We start from the raw sequence: 17,028 nt of genomic DNA, 5'->3' as shown, positions 1-17,028 counted from the left end.
ACAGTAGATGCTGCCCCCTACAGGAAAACCTACACAAGTTCAAGTCACTGTGCACAACACAATGTGGTGTCAATAAACTCAACTGTTTTCTAATTAAATGGGTTCGAACTGTAATTGAATAAATGGTGTGTTATGTTTTCTGTACAAGTCTGTATTCTGTGGTTTCCTTGTGTTACATACGGCCCCAATGTTTTTAAACTCAGGCTAGTTCAGATTGATACTATTAGCATTTATTATCATCACAATCCAACCTTTGACAGACCTTGCTAAACATTTCAATCCATTTCAGTTAAAATATTTTCTTACAATTATCATTAAAATACCAGGGTACAGATACACAATATAGGATTTTAGTCTGCAAATAAACTTCCATCTTGCCATCTGCTGGACAAATATTGTAGCCACATGTTGAAGCCGCAGACTTGAATCAATTAAGATTTTTAAAAAGGTGTTCAAATGATACTTTACATACTTCCCACTGTCAAAACTGTGACAGAAAAAAAAAATGACTGAAAATATCTGTTTCTTATAATTCCCTTAATGAATCCAAATGGGAAACTGTTTTTCAGAATGAATGAAATTACATTGGCATATTTATTCACACAAAGTTGTTCATTTATGTTTGTGTATCTCTGGATGGAGAGGGGGAGGTTTCTACCTGTATGTACACTCTTATTTAAGAGGGCCAGGGTTACATGATAATCAACGTATCTACTTTATCTCAACAGATAAGACACTTTATTGATACAAGATATTCTCTCTCTATTTGTCCCGTTCAGAAAACCAAGACAGAAACAAAGGTACAGGAGAAAACAGGTGTAATGGCCTCCCTCCACATTACAGCCCATGTGCATTTCTTACAATATTAGCCTATTGATATTATCAACTATAAAACACTCTAGCATGCTGAATGCAAGAGCTAAATATAACTGGCTCAATTAATGCAGTTAGTAAATAATTGACTGTGATCACAGTCCATGTTCCATCTCCTCGTCCCTCTGGGCTACAACCTGGCTACTAATTACCTTGAGGCCAGTATTGCTACTTCTGATCAGTGAGAGTGAGTTTAAACATTTGCTTGAATGACAAATTAACAAACCTATTGTAGATACCAGGTACAAGGTTCAGTCACAGCGGCTTAAACAAAGAAGGTGAACAATGCTTGTACTCCTGTCAACAACCTGCCATGTGCCGTTTGTCTGGTTTTGAAACAAAAACATACAAGAGCAGAAATCTGCTGTGTTTGGTTGAGAGAAGCACAGGCTAGAACAAATGATCAAATACAGAAAGACTTGTTTCTATATATGTAAATATCACCTCTGGGATTCTAAATAGAATGAGAAAACACTGTAAAACTAAATTATTTCATTTATTTCATTCAGTAAACATCATACAATTTTGAATCATAAAATAAATACTTAAACCACCCAAAAATTACAATTGTAATGTTCTTTCACATAAACAACCTAAATAATTATAACTGAGGTGCCATTCTTCATGTGTGCGTTTATTGTATGGGAACAAAATAAGTTTATCACTGCCATACCTCTGCATTAGTACAATCTAGGTCTATCTAAATAAGGACCTGCATTAGACAAAGCTGCCATAACTCTTCCAAGTGAGACACCAGGCATTTACATACCGGACTACACATGTGTTTCTCTTACAAGTGCGGCTTCAGAGGTGAGCTGTTGATAACAGTGTGTATCACGTCCTGCATAGTAGAAACACAGCACGGGGAAATTAAACACTTCAGGTAGGACGCAGTTTAAAGCCAAAGATTTAGTTAGATTGAAATATTGAATTCACACGGCATCTTGTTTGAGCTGCAGGAGATATAAATAATAAATCCCAAATGAGAATAGCTGTTATCATATTATTTTTAGCAAGCTCTCCAGAATTAACTAAAATCTATCACCCTGCTGGGGACAAATATCAAAGTCTCTTGAGCTCGAAAGGACCAGAGACTTTCATGCTCTAAGTCATGTCCAAACGGAGCACCTTCATTTGGGATTGTTGGACTGGAAGGGATCTACGGCCATAGGGACTGGGAATCCACCAGCAATGGGCTGGATCAGCTGGGGATCAATCGGGATCAGTGAGGAGGCTGAGACTGTGAATCTGCAGACGGCAGAGTGGTATGATACTAGTCTGCAATATAATATAATATAACATAATAGTTACATATGATAGCAACTTACAAGAGCTTGCTTTTGCAACACATCCAACATGTAAATCTGTATTAACATATAGCTTGTTATAATAATATGAAAATATCTCAAAATAGATCATAGTAGTCAAAGAACAAACTTGCCAATAGTTAATATTATTATATTGCTTAATGACATCCCTTTTATTTTTCCCTAAAAACATTCAAAAACTGATTCCTCACTCTGCCATTGAAGCTTCTGACCAGAAGAGGGACACATGCATGTCAATGTGCTGGCAGTGATGAGAATTACTCTTCTGTACAAAGTAAAATCAGAAATCCTCAGGACAAGCTACCATGGGGTAATAAAGTACAATCAAATCAATGCATTTACTGTTGTCAAAAAGAGCCTTTGTTGTCTACGGCTTCAGATCTCTGGGGGTCACATTAATTGGAGGAACGCACTTTCCTGCCTTTGAGAAGCTGTGGAGGCCTGAAGTTGTTTTCCATGCGCGTCCTCTGATCCTCTTCCTCTCCAGTGAACAGAAGCGTTCTTAACTTGCCCAGCTACATTGGAGAGACAGAAAGAGAATTTTCTCCTTATATTTTTGCAACGAAATTTAATTTCTGTTGTTAAACAGGCTCTGTGTACAACATTAGCTCCATACCAGACCCTGGTGAGACTGTGTACGTTATTGTCAACAACTCCCATTAAAAGACCATAACCAACAATACAATTATATGTCCCTACCCACTACATTGAATATTATCAGATATATTCTTTATGCCCCTTTTAAAATTTGAAACCAGCCACACATAACCCTCTTTTTGCCATTTCCTTTCCAGCTCTATGTCTACCATTATGAGGGAAAATTAAAAAACAAAATAATACCCTGTTATGCAAGAGCTTTTCCCTGCTGCGTCTCCATGCAAGCATTTCTCAATTAAAGCCCTGCACACATCCAGCCATCCATCCATCAGGATAATCAGCTGGAGGGGATCAAAGGCTTGAGACTGGAGTCATAGGTTGTGAGGCCAGTTGCCTAGCTTAAGCCTCACCCCCAGCTATGCTACACACATGGGTTTACAGAAAGATCGCTCATGGCTACACCCGAGGTGCCACCATCATTAAAACTCACGATTCCTTGTGTACAGTCCTTGAGTTAAAAATGTGTGCGAGTATAATCCAGAGGCTGGCAGCAGTCGCCACAGGGCCAGCTCACAGAGGGACCTGGAAGGCTTGTGCTGCAGACATCCGGTTAGTCAGCTTAACTTGTCATCAACCTGGAGTTACTGGACCTAAACTTTCTGATTAAATTCAGTGCAAAGACGGGTGGATACAAAACAAGCCAACCCTACACACGGCATCCCCCATGAATGATGCTCGCTCTTGTTCTGGTCTCTAAATATAGCCTCATGCTTGGCAAATATCTGGACATCCTACAGCATAGAGGTAAACCCCACCCCCACAACTACTCAATCCTAGCATACCGACGCTCAACTTTAGTTTGACAACAGAAGAGGCAGTGGATCCTTGCAGCCTAGCAGAGCAGAGCCAAACATTATGCAGGCCGGGGAACATGGATGTCACAACTGACTGATCAACTGCAGCATCAACTGAGCTCCACTGACTTACTGCTAAAACATACCAGTACATGTCTCCAGGTATAAACTGTTATTTAAATCGGAATCTGCCTTTTATATTTAAAAACTACACATTTTGAGAGAAGATTAGAGAAATATGGGTGCGGATCATTAGCTACAAGAAATATATGAAAGCAATCAGTAATACTCAAAAGTGTTTAACATGCATCAATGTGCAGTTGGGAATTAAGAAAATATGTCTGTTTTGTATAAAATCATATCACTGTCTTGATTCAGATTTGAATATCTATTTGATATTGTTTTCATTTATTTGAAAAAAATATATATATTAGAGATGTTTTAAACTTTTATAGAACTGTAGATCCCCTTTTAAGCAGTGGTGGGAGATCTAGTTGTATGGAAATAGATCTTGTGCCAGAAGGGTTTCCCACTGCTGGATTGGGGTTAATGCTGTGTATGAATGGCTGTGCCACATGACCTGGAATAATAAATAACTACTACAGTGTTTTACAAGCTGAAAATCTAGCATCTATTAAAGGAACATGTTTGCAACACACACACACACACACACACACACACACACACGCACCTGTTTTTCCGACACAGTGATTGGCTCCTTCACGACGACCCAAATAACGCTCTCATGCAGAGGGGGTGTGGTCAGTGATCCCAGGTAGGTCCAGTAGTGGAGACTGCTGGGCAGGAGGCACTTTGGGTTGAAACCTTTGAAATCTGCAACACTGCCCTTTAACAGAAATAAAAATACAACAGCTCTTGTAAGGCGGCAAATGATGCCGAGAGCAGGCCATAAACAACAAGAATATTACAATTAATAAAATCCAGTATAGTGCTCACCTTAAACTTCACTGTGAACAGAGCGTCTGTTATCATGTGGAGCCATCTATGGTCGTCACCTGTCTTACATAACAGACGAAATTGCTTTATGATTTGTGACTTTTGGAAGGAATCAATATAAAATCTTTACACATACTATATAATCTACAAAATATCACAAATCTTCATTTTTGTTGAAGCTGACATGTATCTAAAACATGCAGCACCAAAACACTGGTGACAGTGATCATAAGAGCACTACAGCTAAACACAACGCAGCGCTGTGACTAATCATTTTTCTCTTGTAACTTCTCCAACATTATAAAGCACCGCCCACATCCTGAGAGTTTTGTCAGCAATTCAAAATGTGGAGTGAATGAAAATACTAATTGAGTGTGATTACTATGCTACCATGCTGTTCGCACAAATAATGCCAGCGGTGGAAAAAAAAACTGAGTTGCTAGACAACAACACGTCATTCTGCCTTTGACTCTGTTGCACCTAAAAAAACAACTGTGAAACTGTTACACTAATGCAAAATGTAGAGGAAAGGGGGCACAGGGATGGATACGGGACTGCACTTAAGAGAAACAGCTTACTTCCAAAAAGATGCCGAGGACAGCGAGGCCGTCAGGAGCTGTTGCCGCCTCCCCAAACGTCTTGTACTTGACAGCATTCCAGTGTACCAAATGAAGCTAGAAGGGCAAATAGGAAGACATATAGAAATAAAAATGGCTTTAATAGTTAAATATATTAAATCAAGTCACATATGCCATTGATATACAGATGCAAAAAGATGGTAATCTTAAGCATCGAAGCTGGTGATTTTATGTCAGACCAAAATATGTTACGACATGTATCTTACTACACTTTAGTCAAAAATGGGTTAAATGCTGACACAGTGAAGTATCGAGACACTGACCTCAGAATCATAGCTATTTCCTGCGACAGTGTGTTCAGAGCCTTGGCAGCCCTTTTCGCCCCAGTGGAAGTGAAACTGTTTCAGCCTGTAGGGGTTGTCAAGAGGGCCTCCCCGGATCACTGTAGAAGATGAGATGTAGAGAGAAATAAAATGAAAAAAGGTTAAGACCCCCCCCCTCCCACACACACACACACACACACACACTGTCTGTAGGTGTTGGACAAAATGCTTTCCAGCAAAAAGCTACACAGAGCATCCTGTGTGAGCTTGGTACCACTGCAGGATGAGTCAACCTGGCAACCTAGCATACTTTCTTCAAATTCTAACTCCCAAGCTGAGACATGAGCGCCGACAGAAAGACCGCCTGCTTTACTAACAAATCTAGCATAAGAGCTCTGTGGCACAAGCTTTAGTTGGAGACACAAATAGACACTCCTATGCTAAATAAAGCAACGTTAAAGCTACTTTTAGTTTGGTTTTAGCTTAAATTTAGGATTATTGGCCAACAAGGATGAACAGTTAACTTGCATAGATGTCATGATGACGTTCAGCCCATTATCAGAGTAATACAGACTGTTTTCAGAGCCTATGGCTTGCACTGCTGGGTATGAACGCCAGTCTAATCTGACTCTTATTCATTGTGATGCTGCTGACATCCTTCTGACAAACAGGCCACACCAGTCTAGGTCATGTTAGGCATGAATGGAACGAGGAGCAAAACACTCATCTGGTCCATATTAAAATATAGATGTGGATGACCACAAGAACAGTGTGATCCATTAGAAGAAAATCTGTTAAGTAAAATGTAATTATTCATCTTGAATATGAGGCAATTAGTAGATAGACATTTAAATAACTGATGTGTTGAATAGGGTATTAAAGGTGATAATAATGTTGTAAAAGCCAAAATTAATAATACAATAAAAGAAATGCATTAATTATAATCAACCCCGTCATGTTTGCTGTTCTAACATTGAGAGGCAGATCTTTAAACTCGTAATATAATATATTGTTAAAAGTTTGGATTACGATATTTGTCCGTATAGGTCTTCACAGAGACGCATCCATTTTATTCCCTCCTCCTTTTCTTACCAAAAGAACAGCGACACAAAACACCGTCACATGTGAATATATGCATGTGTACACCCAGACCAGGCCACACGGGGCAAACTGACAAGAGCAGGTTTAGGGGATTTGTGCACCTCATTTAAACAGCGCAGAAGTGCTGAGGAAGTGCATTAGTTTTCCTACAGGTCTCCACCTTCATTAATTACTTTAGGTGATAGCTACTTGCTTGCTCTGAGGAAACTGTCTGAGCCAAACAGCCCAACATTTCTGAGCTTATCATTCATGTTAATGACGGGGTGGTTAACATGGATCCACCCAGTGATAAAAGCAAATGGGGTCATAATAACCGTTGAGATCACCTGAGGTTATTATCTCTTGTCCAGCAGACAGATGCTCATACAGTTAACTGCTGGCTGCATTTCCCTGCAGCATAATCAGAGGTTTATTTGTAACCTTTGATTATGGTCAGTTATGCACATGGTTTGCACTTTTTTATAAATCAAGGTAATCCCACCTTTCAAGATTATGTTTATTGAAAGCAAACTTTTAGCGCAGATTTCCCGCTGCATGCGGCTGGCAACAGATAGCTTATCCCTTAACCGTTATCTCTGTTAATAATTGCAGTCAATACATTTCTAATACAGTCATAGGTCATGTCATATAAATGTATAATCTCTGCCAAGATGTTGCTAACCAGTCACATTTCTGTTTTTATTGTTGTTTTATTTTTTCACCACATCTAGAAGAGTGACCTCTGTAGATTGTGCAGATCTAAAAGCAGAATGCATTTGAGCTGATTAGTTGGTTTTGTTTGTAGGTGGGATTTCTGCTTTCTTCTTCAAAAAAAGAGTCAACTGTAAATTTTATAAATATAAAGACCAGCTTTTTCTCACCTGAGCGGTCATCCGAGTCCTCAAACTCCACAACAACAGAGTGTCCATTGTTGGCGATTTTGATGGAGGTACACTGATCGTAGTTCAGGACAATCGGACCCAGACTGGGGTCATGTGAAGCCTGATGAGGGACAATGTCAATGGGAGACTGCCGGTCCCCCTGGGCAACGGGGTAGTTTTTGTGCCACACAGAAGGACCTTATCATAAAAGACCATAAGAAATCAACAGATAATTTACTGCAGTCTTTATACACACAACACTGCATGTGTGCCTTCAGCTTCAGCTCTCATGGTGAAGATCAATTCTGAAATAAATCAAAACCCCATGAATAAAACATAAATCAGTGATCAATTGAGTAGAGACTGTCTCTTCCACACCAAACAACGTGCCACAGTAAGTGGAGCAACTTGTCTTGAATTGGCCATGACACTGATGCAATGTAACGTCTCGCACTCAAGAGTCCAGTGCAAATCGGTTGGAAGGTCAGTTTAAAGTGACAGCAGGCATCCCTTTAAGCATGTGGCTAATCTCGCATTAACAGCGTTGCTCCTCTGCGTGCAACCCAGCAAAACATAAACAACAGTAATCATGAATGTTATTGTCGGATATACGGTTAATTGCCGCCACTGTGGATCATGGGGAAAGCAGTAAAGAAACCTGCATGCTGTGAGATCTTACCGTCCTCTTTTCCATATCCCCAGTGATTCCCAGTCATCGTCCCTGTAAGCGGATTCAACTTGTCGGTGTCTGACTTCTGCACTCCGGTGCGCAGGTGGAGGACGGACACGTATATCAGACCATGCAGCTATTGATGAAGTTTATGTAGAGGCCGAAGGGGAATGGCAATTATCCCTTTTGTGTAACGCCCCTTCACGCCCACACACACGCGCGCGCGCACACACACGCACACACACACACACACACACACACACACACACACACACACACACACAGTCCACACCTGTCTGAGGTTTTACAGCTTAGCTGCATTAAGTCAGTCCTTTTTGGATGATTACAATATGACTGTTTACAATATATGATGTATTTTCTATACTAAAATTATAATAACATATTTTATCATCTACTAATTAGACAAAATCATCAATATAGATTATAATATATGGGTTAGAAATACACAATTTAGAGGGAAATCAAAAAGTACAAATACATGTGTAATGGTCATATACACATTATCTGCTTTAATACAATTTAAATTATATTTTTCGACGTTGTTTTTTGTTTTAAATCTTTGATCGTACCCTTTATACTTTTCAAACATTTTTGTTCTCGTTTTATTCTCAAGATAGGCTAAACAATGAACCAATGTATTTATATTTTATTGTCATACAGCACTGACGTACTCTGACTGTGTATCAATTCCACTGTTATTAAATCAATGCTCGAGCTGATACAATTACATTTGTAAGCGATTAATTGATCGCTTTGATTGATTGATCAGTCAGTTATGATTTAGAATTTTTTTTTTCAAGTGTGAGGATTTGCAGCTTTTCTCACATTGAACAGGCCTATCTTTAGGTTTGTCCTGAAGATAGAATTAGCAATTTGATGACATCACCTTTAGAAAATGTTTCACTATTTAAGTAAAACGATTCCAGATGAATTGATTATGGAAATAATTGTTAGAGGCAGTACAATAGCAGATACTTATGCATACATTAACTCCCGGTAAGGGAGCTTCTGTTACTTTATTATTATTATTATTATTATTATTATTATTATTAACACTATATTTACATTATTTGAGAATTTGTGTCGAAAGTGCTCAGCCGGATTTTAATACGGGTATGTTTGTGTCGAATCTGTCTTTGAGGAAGTTAAAATGCGTCCGTAGACTTCACTCATTGAAAATATACTATGGCAGCCACCAAAGCCTCCAAAGAACAGAAATACGACAGGCAACTCAGGTAAATATAAACTGTATCGTAGGTTTCGTATGACTTCAGCTAAATGTCCTGCGGGTTTCATTTGAGAGGTCCCAGAAGAGGCGCGAGTGCTAACGTTAGCCAGCGTTAGCTTGCTATTTGCGTTGTGGTAACTACAGCATCGGTGAGCTAACACGTTAGCTATACGGCTAATAGGATGTGCTGCTCTGTTGTTGTGTTTGCTCGTTCATCAGACATGCCAGCTCGTCTAATGACAGCCGTCACTGGCATCATGTAGCCCTATATTCACTGTGTTTGATGGTTATACAAGTGTAACAATACACGGTAGTCTAGCGCTATAGAAGCTTTACACGAGCTGGCTTAAGTCATTCTCGTTCGGTGGCTTGCTGTGTTTTTTACAGCGGTTCAGGATGGATTGTATCACTAGGTGGCAACACATGTCCATGTTGTGTTTCAGACTGTGGGGTGACCATGGTCAGGAATCACTGGAGAATGCACACGTTTGTCTCATCAACGCCACAGCAACTGGAACAGAAATACTGAAGAATCTAGTACTTCCAGGTAAAACAGATGTGGCTCCTCGTCGGTGATGATGCTGCAGGTGCTGATGAAAGCATCTTTCTGATTCAATTCTTTGATTTCTTTGTCAGGTATTGGAGCATTCACCATAGTGGATGGACACACCGTTTCTGGGGAAGATGTTGGAAACAAGTATGAACGTATTGTTGTTTATTAAAGTTGATCTAAGCTTGAATTTAATTGTTATTTTGGGTGTTGACCCTCTTGATCCTGGTTGACCCTCTTGATCTTGTCTTGCAGTTTTTTCCTGAGCAACAACAGCATTGGAAAGGTATGTTTTGCTGAAGGAAATTAATTTGTTTTATGAACATATGCAAATGCACACACTATTTTCCATCTGTATCCCTCCTCCTTGGTTATTCATGAAGCTGTTTTTGACCTTAGTTTTACTGTTGCAGAACAGAGCACAGGCTGCCACTGAGCTGCTACAAGAACTTAACAGTGATGTCTCTGGAAACTTTGTGGAGGAGGTTGGTACTGTTTAAGTTTTGACATGATGTCACATATTCCTTTCACAACACTTCTAATGTTTCAGTATGAATTGAGCCGATCCCAGCTGACAAAGAGGCAGGGTCAACCATTCACACCTACAGGCAATTTAGAGTAATCAATTAACCTAAGCTGCATGTCTCTGGACTGTAGGGCCACACATGTGCAGCCTCTGAGTAGTCCATGTGCTGTGTAAATATGTAAATGAATCGGTGTCACTGCTCTGATTAGTGACAGAGAATCCCTTTGTATTTTCTGTTACATCTGCAGAGTCCAAACAAGCTTCTGGACAACAATCCAGAGTTTTTCCACAGGTTTACCGTAGTCATTGGGGTCCAGTTGCCAGAAAGGTATGAGATATACAGTTCATCTTCACTCTCACTTTTTATAGTCAGAACTTATAGTATGCTGAATTCAAATTTTTAGTATCATTTCAAAGAACGTCCATCATGGATGGAGCCTTGAGCACTTTGGCTGGGTTTGATGTTAAAGGAACAGTGTATAGGATTTAGGGGACCGAAATTGAATAATATTTATATCTTTGTTTTCATTAGTGTACAATCACCTAAAACCAAGAACTGTTGTGTTTTTGTTAGTTAAGAATTAGCCGTTTATGTCTACATTTGTTGCACCGCCACATTTTATACTGTTGAATTGATTTGTTATTGCTTTATTTTACGTCAAATTAACTTGTCATTTTTTGTTCTCTGACATCCAACAGCACATGTCTGAGGCTCGGCTCCGTTCTGTGGAGTGCCTCCGTACCTTTCCTGGTCTGTAAAAGCTACGGCCTGATCGGCTACATGAGGCTGGTGGTGCAGGAGCACACAGGTTAGTTCAACAGCATTTCACTCGGGATCACTTCTCGTATTACGAAACTGTAACACATTCAATAAATAACAACCTTTTAGTCTACACTTTGAACTGGTGTTATAATTTATATATGGGTAATGCTTTCAGTTTGCAGTTGAGCATGAACTCATGAAAATGCAAATGAGTTACTGTGATGAACAACATGTCATAAATTACACTCTATAGTCATGAGTATTTACATAGATTATTGACATCTTATCTGCCTGCATACACACTTTTTGGTACATGGTCATTTCACTGTGGCTCATAGTTTCCATGTAAAATGTGAAGATTTAAAGATGTTTGACATTTTATTTAGTTTTATTTTATTATGTTTAACAGGACAGACAGCATGCACAGAATCCCTTTAAACGATGAGCAACAAAACCAATGACAAGGAAAAACAACCGAAATTAACTTCACAACCCTGTCCAAGTATATTTTCTTCACAATCTTTATGTCCTAAAAGCAGAACTAATAAGCACTAGAATAGAAGCAATAAAAGCCTTAACAACAACAAGGAAAAACATAACATCAAAACACAATAAATAATAATAAATGAATACAATAAAACCCCTGGACCGGCCTGTCATATTTTATTTGGTCACCTTGTTCCATAGATGAGCCCGGATCTGCCCTTTAAAAACTCCTCTTGATTCTTAATGGAAGGCTCCTCCATAGTATTAAAAAACGAGCTCCGGGCTACGCTGTTTACTTGCTGCAACTTGCATGAGCGCACACTAGCTGGTGTTGTGACCGTGCCTTTCTCCTCAGTGATTGAATCCCATCCGGACAATGCCTTGGAGGACCTGAGGTTGCTCCAGCCTTTTGCCGAATTCAAGAACCACATTCAGTCCTACGATCTTGACAGCATGGACAAGAAGGTGAGTACTTTAGCTTCAGCTCATTTGTTTATACACTTTAGTCAGTATACACTACACTTTACACAACTGATAGTACTACGTGCTTTATTTAATCTGCAGGATCACAGTCACACACCGTGGATCATCATCGTTGCCAAGCACCTGGAGAAATGGCTCAGTGAGGTACAGCACACTTTCTTTGGCCTCCCCAGAGCCACGATGTCTGACAAGTACTCAATCACTGATATGTATGCCTGTCTGCATTTGTAAGGGTTGCTGTACAATAACATTTCACTCTTATTTTGTCATTGTAGCACAACCGTCAGCCACCGAAGAATTACAAGGAGAAAGAGGCCTTCAGACAGTTTATTCGGGAAGGTATCCGTGAACCTCTGGATTGTATTTGCCTATAAGTCCGGTGACTTGGCTGTGTGACGTGAATTCATGTGTGATGTGTGTTCCTTCAGGGATCCTGAAGAAGGAGAACGGTGTCCCAGAGGATGAAGAAAACTTTGAAGAAGCCATCAAGAATGTCAACACTGCTCTGAATCCCACCAAGGTGCCTGATCTCAAACACTCTTGGTTGTGTCCCATTCAACACATCTCACCTGTTACGCCCCGAAACAGTCCGTTTTGTGTAGTGTAACAGTTGACAGTCAAGTCTAGTGAGACCCCTCTAGTAACGTCTCTTGTTTTCTGCAGATCCCCAGTGCTGTTGAAGACCTCTTCAACAGTGAGGAGTGTAACAACATCACATCACAGGTTTTGACTTTTTTTTTTTTTTTTCCTGATACCATTCTATTAATAATACACACATTGTTATATCATAGTTTTTGAGACGAATGTTTTGTTTGACGTGTGGAGTTAATTGTGTTGCTGTGTGTTGACCAGACTCCGTCCTTCTGGGTGATGCTGCGAGCCGTCAAGGAGTTTTCTCTCAATGAAGGCAATGGAAGCCTTCCTGTACGGGGAACCATCCCAGATATGATCGCAGACTCTCGGAAGTTCATCAGCCTTCAGAATGTGTAAGTGTGAAACATATGGGTGCTAACTGTGGAGATAGATTTGTAGAGGGCACAAGAGCAACAGAAAGGTACTCCTACACATTCTCTGATGTGGTTCTATGGCTCGCTCTCTAACGGGTCATGGTTTGATAATGTAGGTCTGTGTTGTTGTTCATTTTTGTGTTTTACTTCAGTTACAGGGAAAAGGCCATGCAGGATGCAGCAGCTGTTTCTAAGCATGTAGAATGTCTATTGCAGTCTATTGGAAAGGTAGGTTGTGAAACAATCTTTAAGGATTTAGGGCTTAATTCAATCAATGAATGCTTACTCAAAATAAAAACAATGTGAGCATATTACTGTTGTCGCTACTATACAATTAGCTGCTTCTATCTACAGTATGTGATGCGCCCCACAAAAAAGCCCCTACAACAAAATTGGCTGTTATTTCAGTTCTTTGTCTAGCGTGCAGCTGTGGTATTAAATTATGATAGCATTGACACATTTTCCCCTGAAATACTCAATTTATGTGTTTATTGTTAGTCGCTTTGGATACAAGCGTCTTCTAAATGACCGTACTGTAATGTAATGTGTGAGTCTTGTGCTACTTCCACAATGTATTTGACTAAAATGGATGTTCCACTGAATTTCCTTTTACTTTCCACCAGCCACCAGAGAGCATCTCTGAGAAGGACATCAAACTGTTCTGTAAGTATTATGAAGTATGCATTTTATATTCAGTTGGTATATTTACATCCACGCAAATCTGATCTCAACCTGATTAATGCAATATGCTCTCTATACTACATACCATAGAGAGTGTTTTTGAGACGCAGAGTACATGAGTACATTGGATGCAGCCTTTAATTACACTGCCTGATCTCATTATTCATGGTAATTAGTGTATTCATACAAACAGACCCACTGGGGATTTATTTTTAGACAAACATGCATGTACACAGATTGGTATGCTGCGTGAATGAAATGCGTTTATTAGAGTTACTAATGTAGCAGCTCTTCAAAGCACTGTATCTGTCATGTGTTGCCATCATGCAGTTGTTTTGCCTTTTCTGACTTCAAAAGTTTTCATTTCTCTGAACATGGAGAGATTAAGATTTGTAATGTTGTCACTATATGCTCCCTCTGGACTCAAGATAACTCTGTCTGCATACAAGTGGAGCGTAATGTGCTCTATTGCTGCTCCTGCAATAAGTAAATTGCTAACTGTAGGTGTTGGTGTCTAGGTAAGAGTTCATCCTTTCTGAGGGTGGTGCGCTGCAGGTCTCTGGCTGAAGAATATAGTGTGGATTCAGTAAATAAAGATGAAATCAGTAAGTTGGAGATTCATTTACTTTCTGATTAAACTGCTCCGTCTTGTTTATTTACTATTTTCTCAAAAATGATTCGCCTATTAACGATAGCTGCGTGTCCTCAGCCTCGAGCATGGACAATCCAGACAGCGAGATGGTCTTCTACCTGATGCTTCGCTCTGTCGATCGCTTCTATCAGCAGCACTCCCGCTACCCAGGTAAGGACCGGGTTCACACAGATCTTTCTTTAAACCCTTGAACAAGATGTGAAACACTTACTGACTTCACAAAATTAAAAAACATCAGTCTAAATGTACTTAAGTACAGCACCTTGAAAATGTTCTTGCCCCCTTGGGGATTATATATTCCAAACAATAATAGAAATGGTAAGAGGTGCTGTACCCCCTTTTCTATGATGCCCCTAAATATAATCTAAAGTCACATAATATTAGTTAAAATGAAGTCCACCTGTGTGCAATCTAAGTGTCACATGATCTCAGTATACATACTGCTGTTCTGAAACACCCCAGAATCTGAAACACCTCTAAGCAAGGAGCTCTCCAAACAGGTCAGGGACAAAGTTCTAGAAAAGTACAGATCAGGCTAAAATCATTGAATCCATTTTTGCAAAATGGAAAAAAATATGGCTCCACAAAATAAAGAAACATATTTGGAGTTTGCCCAAAGGCATACAGGAAACTCCAAACGTGTTTCCTATTTCTTTGTCTTTAAGCGACAGCTGTTTTCTGGCCACTCTTCTAGCTTCTGCAAGTTACTGTAAATGATTCCTCCTAATGACAGAAATACAGAAACACAGTTATTTCATTAGTGTCATTTATTTCCCCCCCCATCTTTTACCACATGTCCTCTCTTACCAGGAGTTTATAACTACCAGGTGGAGGACGACATCAGCAAACTGAAGCTCTGTGTGAACAGCCTACTGCAGGAGTACAGCCTCAATGTCAACATCAAAGACGATTACATCCATGAGTTGTAAGTCACGGACACTTTTGGATTTGCTGGTGAGAGTGATTAAGACTGCCAAATAATTCTGAACATCTTTTTTTATTACCCTTCTGCAGCTGTCGATATGGTGCAGCAGAGCCGCACACAGTTGCAGCATTTTTGGGAGGTAATATATTACCTCTCTTCAGAAATGAAAGAACCTAAGACACACGTCTCACCTAAGCAGTGCTGATAAATCTAAGATGTTTATATGTTCTTTTTTTTTTTTTTTCACGGTGTTCCTGTAGGATCTGCTGCTCAAGAGGCCATCAAGATCATCAGCCACCAGTTTGTGCCCTTCAACAACACTTACATTTACAACGCAATGTCACAGGTCTCTGCTACCTTACAGTTGTGAATACAGTTAGTGATCCTGAGTTTGCTGACAGAAATGATCAGAGAAAACAGAGCAAGATCAGGCGGACGGAGCCCATGAAGACTTGCAATAGTTTTGCGAGATCCTTGCAAAAGATTTCAGGTAAAAACAACTATGGAGTGGACATACCCGTTGGTGCATGCTGCAGACGTGCTGCAAGAACTTATTAAATATAAAATATAAGTAATTTATTTAAATTACACACTGGTTTAATCAGGAGGTAAGTAGGCCTAAATCAGTCCGCAATGATCTATGTGGGTGGTTCTTACAGTATCAGCTGCTTTATAGTATGAAAAGCTTCTCCTTCAGTTCATGAAATCCCCGCTGCGTTTGAAGGCAGCACGACACTTACGGCCGGTTATGCACGGTCATTAACGATGATTTCTTTTATTAAATCGCGCCTCGTCCCTCCCTTTGCTCCGTACAAAAGACTGACTTGTGTTAATAAATCTAAACTGTAAAGTGGAAGTAGGAAAAAAGATTTTTTTATTTTTTTTATCACGTTTGAATGTGTGCCCTAAAACCTAAAAATGTTTCTCATGCTGAACATCAGAGGTCACAATGTTTTTATCGACCATCAAGCTTTTTCTGATTCCCAAAAGGTCCTGAAGGGAGAAGTCAGGAAAGCACCAACAGAACATTTTTAGTGGCGGACTAAACAGCTGGAACTGAAACTTGCAAATTCAAAACCGTCATGTAGTATTTTCATTTGTGAAATGGATGAAATATTACAATGTAGCAGCACTTAGTTTACTTTAGTCACAACTGTCTTTTATTGTGTTTGGAACAAGGTGGAAGAATATTGGTTAAAATGAACATGCTGTGTGTAGTGTTTAACTCTCATGCATTGCTATGAAACATTGAATATTTAACCTGAACTTTATTATTTTTAATACAAAAGTGAAGTTGACACATAATAAACATGCATGTCTTACAGTGTGCTAAAATGATTTGTCCCTTGCTCATCGGCCAACTTTTTGATTTACACCCGTCTTCAAATATTCTGGTAAACACTTTGAGTTAGTTTGTCAATTGTTGACTTATTTAACAGTTGCAACATGTGAGCTTCTAGAGAAGCCCGTAAAGTGACTTTCCCCCCCATGCAGGATTCAAATGCAACACGTTTTTTTGGGAGTTTTATCTAACACCAGAGGGCGCCCTTCCATCTTTAACTATT

The 17,028-nt window shown here is 39.6% G+C and overlaps 2 protein-coding genes across 2 annotated transcripts; one reads left to right on the top strand and one right to left on the bottom strand.

Moving 5' to 3' along the window:
- Positions 1–1,350: 1,350 nt before the first annotated feature.
- On the bottom strand, positions 1,351–8,273 carry ca7 (carbonic anhydrase VII). Its single transcript, XM_068730211.1, has 7 exons — positions 8,151–8,273; positions 7,472–7,669; positions 5,511–5,629; positions 5,188–5,283; positions 4,610–4,672; positions 4,344–4,499; positions 1,351–2,716 (listed from the first exon to the last, which is right to left on the bottom strand). Exons 1-7 carry the CDS (start codon positions 8,185–8,187, stop codon positions 2,597–2,599), a joined length of 789 nt encoding a protein of 262 aa, XP_068586312.1. The 5' UTR covers positions 8,188–8,273; the 3' UTR covers positions 1,351–2,596.
- Positions 8,274–9,311: 1,038 nt separating this feature from the next.
- Positions 9,312–16,801, top strand: nae1 (nedd8 activating enzyme E1 subunit 1). The gene is made up of 20 exons (XM_068730210.1): positions 9,312–9,397; positions 9,834–9,937; positions 10,027–10,087; positions 10,196–10,226; positions 10,354–10,425; positions 10,715–10,794; positions 11,166–11,275; positions 12,071–12,180; positions 12,280–12,342; positions 12,474–12,537; positions 12,627–12,718; positions 12,862–12,921; positions 13,051–13,184; positions 13,358–13,433; positions 13,829–13,868; positions 14,405–14,491; positions 14,596–14,688; positions 15,349–15,463; positions 15,553–15,602; positions 15,724–16,801. The coding sequence occupies exons 1-20, from the start codon at positions 9,348–9,350 to the stop codon at positions 15,831–15,833; spliced, it is 1,602 nt and encodes a 533-aa protein (XP_068586311.1). The 5' UTR covers positions 9,312–9,347; the 3' UTR covers positions 15,834–16,801.
- The last annotated feature ends 227 nt before the right edge of the window (positions 16,802–17,028 follow it).

Source organism: Cebidichthys violaceus, unplaced genomic scaffold (genome assembly GCF_023349555.1).
Source record: "Cebidichthys violaceus isolate CVI_PGR_0920_01 unplaced genomic scaffold, fCebVio1.0.p SCAF_5, whole genome shotgun sequence".
NCBI lineage: Eukaryota > Metazoa > Chordata > Actinopteri > Perciformes > Stichaeidae > Cebidichthys > Cebidichthys violaceus.
This window is presented reverse-complemented; position numbering and strand designations above follow the sequence as displayed.

Coding starts and splice junctions, on each gene's coding strand:
- ca7 (XM_068730211.1), bottom strand. CDS start 8,187: ATGACTGGGAATCACTGGGGATATGGAAAAGAGGACG. Junction 7,670..8,150: donor GGGATATGGAAAAGAGGACG/GTAAGATCTCAC, acceptor TTTTATGATAAG/GTCCTTCTGTGTGGCACAAA. Junction 5,630..7,471: donor GGACTCGGATGACCGCTCAG/GTGAGAAAAAGC, acceptor CATCTTCTACAG/TGATCCGGGGAGGCCCTCTT.
- nae1 (XM_068730210.1), top strand. CDS start 9,348: ATGGCAGCCACCAAAGCCTCCAAAGAACAGAAATACGACAGGCAACTC. Junction 12,538..12,626: donor CAGACAGTTTATTCGGGAAG/GTATCCGTGAAC, acceptor GTGTTCCTTCAG/GGATCCTGAAGAAGGAGAAC. Junction 13,869..14,404: donor GAAGGACATCAAACTGTTCT/GTAAGTATTATG, acceptor GTTGGTGTCTAG/GTAAGAGTTCATCCTTTCTG.